The sequence below is a fragment of the Olea europaea genome, chromosome 19 (genome assembly GCF_002742605.1).
Source record: "Olea europaea var. sylvestris chromosome 19, O_europaea_v1, whole genome shotgun sequence".
NCBI classification, from domain to species: domain Eukaryota; kingdom Viridiplantae; phylum Streptophyta; class Magnoliopsida; order Lamiales; family Oleaceae; genus Olea; species Olea europaea.
In genome coordinates, this window is record NC_036255.1 from 2,667,708 (window position 1) to 2,671,533 (window position 3,826).

General features: G+C 32.9%; 1 protein-coding gene across 2 annotated transcripts in view; it reads left to right on the forward strand.

The window, feature by feature from the left end:
• Positions 1-2,389: 2,389 nt before the first annotated feature.
• The window catches only part of LOC111368492 (heat stress transcription factor B-2b-like), a 2,473-nt gene continuing 1,036 nt past the window's right edge, over positions 2,390-3,826 (forward strand). Inside the window, exons 1-2 of one of the 2 annotated variants that reach the window (XM_022989757.1) lie at positions 2,390-2,538; positions 3,230-3,515. In XM_022989757.1, coding sequence (XP_022845525.1) covers positions 3,252-3,515 — 264 coding nt within the window. In that variant the 5' untranslated portion in view covers positions 2,390-2,538; positions 3,230-3,251. The remainder of the gene's footprint in view (positions 2,539-3,229; positions 3,516-3,826) is intronic. The other variant, XM_022989756.1, reaches the window with a different exon arrangement.

Genomic DNA, 3,826 nt, shown 5'->3' on the forward strand with positions numbered 1-3,826 from the left:
TGTGATTTGCAAACTCTTTCGCGTTATTCCTTTCCAGCAGTTTGAATCTGCCTCCCACAGCTGTCCAATTGTCCAGCCTCCAATGAAATCCACACAGAGAATAGACTGCAACTGTTAGGGTTTCTCTCTTGTGCCAGCAGGAATAATGAAAACCTTATGAATCTCAAACCCTAGCTATGTATATATATAAATCCAAACGGAACCGGCCCGGTCCGGTCCAATATTTAATTAATCCAATTAATTAAATCTGGTCCGTTAATTAATTAATTAATCCAATTAATTAATTCGGGAATATAAATAACAAATTCAATTAATTAATTTATCCAACGATTGTTAAATTAATCAATTGACAATTTGCAATCTTTCAATTCTCTTTTGTGTGCGACTCATTAGGTTCCCAACCACGATGCCTAACGTCGTGAAATATTATTTTGATCTAATCAAAATTGGTTAATTAATACACCCTTTTAATTTATCGTCAATTCACACTTGCCGTCCCTGATTGACATCTAGCAATGTGTCAGGGCAATACATGTGACGAGAAATGTCACGTGGTATGACAAAACCAAATTCGTTCGTTTACCGTGAAACTATTATCCCTTCGTCAATACAATCCGATCAATTACGAGATATGGAATTGTGTCAATCTCGATCATTGATCATATCTTTCATTCCACTATTAAATCAATATAAATCGAAAACTTCTTTTCGACTTATGAGTACACCTTGGCCAAGGATTTCATCATCGACTTAATTGAATGAAACGCAGATCATAATCTCCTACCATCTAAGAGTGACGAATCCTTTATTGATCAATCACAACCTTCATACGATTCTTGACGTACCCGAACGATGTCGTATTAGCGGCCTCTTTCAGAGCAACATCCAACACCACCAAAGTATGATTGTCCTCATATAAGGTACCATGACGACCTCAAGTCAAAGGACCAATTCCACTACCGAACGTTAGAGATTAGCCACTGACACTTAGATAGTTATCCATTTGGAATCTCTTAGCGGGTCTCCAATATTTTGTTCTATAACAAAACATCCACGTGTTCATTTAAGTGTCACCACACTTTAACTCGTGAGATCAGCTACTTCCTTCACAAGTAAAAAATGCCACACGTGATGGTCTAACTGTATTAACGATATCCGTATCTCGTTATTACTTACGACCATGGTTTATTCAAGATCCAATTATATGTAATTTGTATCTCACAATCACAACTCCTTGTGATTAACAGATTACCTAAAAATTGGATTTTCGGATTTTATTATTTAATATTATTTATCACAAAATTAATTTAAATAAATAATAGATCTCGCCAAAATCAAATGCATTAAATATATTAAAAGCGTTTAAAACCTAAATCGATTGGATTTAGGGTATAACACTTACACCTACCTTATCTCCATTATCTTTAACGAGAGAAAGGTGGGATATAAACATGATGTACTAGTTTATCTCCCTTGCTATGAGTGTAATGAGAAAACTTTGTTATAACCTATCTGGCTATGACAAAGTATTTATTCAGAATCACAATCCAGCACATATGAAAGTTGCAAGCAAACCATTCTACTGTCGATTAGTCGATATCTAATCACTGCAGTTTTAGCATTACGAGACCATCAATAATAGACGTATATTGGAAGAGGTTGACGCTCATCAAAGTACGAAATTTTTTAAGGAGGAAATGAGATACTCATAAGAGGCTAACACATGCAGAAATTAATTAGTCGGGGAAGTTTTATGTTGTGCACGACATGATGAATGATGTACATTCGATCGTGGAATACAAATTGACTTGTCAATTGTCATATATACATTTGAATCCATTTTATATATGTTCGTGTGAATAATAATATATGTTTGACGTATATTTATAAATAATCGAAAAAAATTAATATAATTTTACACAGTCCTTGTTTGAGTTCTATTCTTTTGGAAAAATACATATTTTAACAGTGTTTTGACATCATTTTAATAACACATTTTTCAATAAAATAATATTACACGTATTCAATAAAATAATATTACACGTAAATTTAAATTTTTTTATATTTTTTAATCACACATTTTGCATAAAAACATTATTCAAAAATTCCTTCCCCAAAATGGGCTCAAACAAGGGCAAATTACAAAATCATTATCACTCACTCTCGAGGCGAATCTCAATGCCACTCATTTTTCTTTCATGTTATGAGTGTGCCTCAGACACATAATATCTAAATCAGAAGTAATTAAAATATTACTTTTTTACTTGTACAAAATGAACATTGTGGAAACTGGAAAACGCACCTTCTCGAGCCTTCTTAAAAGTTTCATTTCCAAAACTAGATGGGTCCCACCGACCCACTTTTACCTTTCTCGAACCCACGAAAATGGCTCCGTCTCAATCGTTAATTCGGTGAAAGGAACCTTCTAGAAAGAAACCATTCTTACCTGCCATATTCTCCCAACGTTCACTGCGTGTTTCTTCAGCTCTCCCTGGGGAATCTTGAAGACTATACAATTGTTTGCTCTCTACTCTTTAGGTATTTTTCCAAGATTTGTGTTTAATTTTGGAATATTTATTGCCTGTTTGGTTTTTCTGCTTGTTAATTATTTGTTTTTCTTAGAAAGTTCCCTTTTTCGAATTAAATATAGTTCAGAACCAAAAACATAGATTCGAATACCAAATTTGCTATTTTTTTAAATTTTTCCGATGATTGTTTTCGTGAATTTTCTTAACTTTAAATTATGTTCGTTTTTTTCGTTCTTCATGATTAATTCGAAGCAATCATATAATGCTGAATTTTTGGAATTTTTAGAACATCCAGGAAATGGTTTAAAAAAATCATTACAATATTAATCTTTGATATTATTTGAATTAACTATATTTCATAACGAAGCTACACACATTTGAATACAGCGCGAGTTTTTGTTTTTGCCTTTTCCATTTATTTTTTTTAATGAATTATTATTTGGGTAAATGTTCCTACTTTTAAATTATGCTCTTCTGTTCATAATAATTAACTCAAAGCAGCAATGTAAAACTGAATTTTTTAGTTAAATATTTTTGGAATTTGTTGATAAGAAATTAATCTAATTAAGAATCAGGTTAAATATTTTTTATTTTTATTTTTTGACAACAGCTTAAATGTAGTTAACATAGTGAACTTGTCTAAATTAATTAAAATTGTAACTATGAAGTTCTGACTTTTTTGTGGATGTTTAATGATTGAGCGTTCAGAGCTGTAAACGTGATATGTCACCGTTGCCGGTGAAGCAGAGCAGTGACTCGACGGTGGGCACTAGTAGCGGCGGAGACTCGCAGAGGTCTGTTCCAACACCATTTTTGACTAAAACGTTTCAATTGGTGGATGATCCGAGCAGCGATGAGTTGATTTCTTGGAATGAAGATGGAACGGCATTCATAGTATGGCGGCCAGCTGAATTCGCTAGAGATTTTCTCCCCAAATACTTCAAACACAACAATTTCTCCAGCTTCGTTCGGCAACTCAACACTTATGTATGTCTGTTTATGCTGAAAATTAATATTAATCTCATTTGCGTTTGGTATTTACCGTGAACAGTAGGTCTTGGATCCTACATTAGAACGTGCAATAGTTTGATTTCTTAGTTTAAATAATCCTGTATCTGTGACATGTCTGGATTAGTAGTAATCATGGTGAGTCGGTGACCTTGAATTCTTAAAAAAATTGCCTTCTGTTCCTGCTGAATCATCAAGCCATTACTAATCATTTTAAAATTTTGGAAGAACTTTCATACATTTGTTCTTTGCTTTGCTTTTTTCTTTTTCCCTTTTTTTTTTTTTTTTTT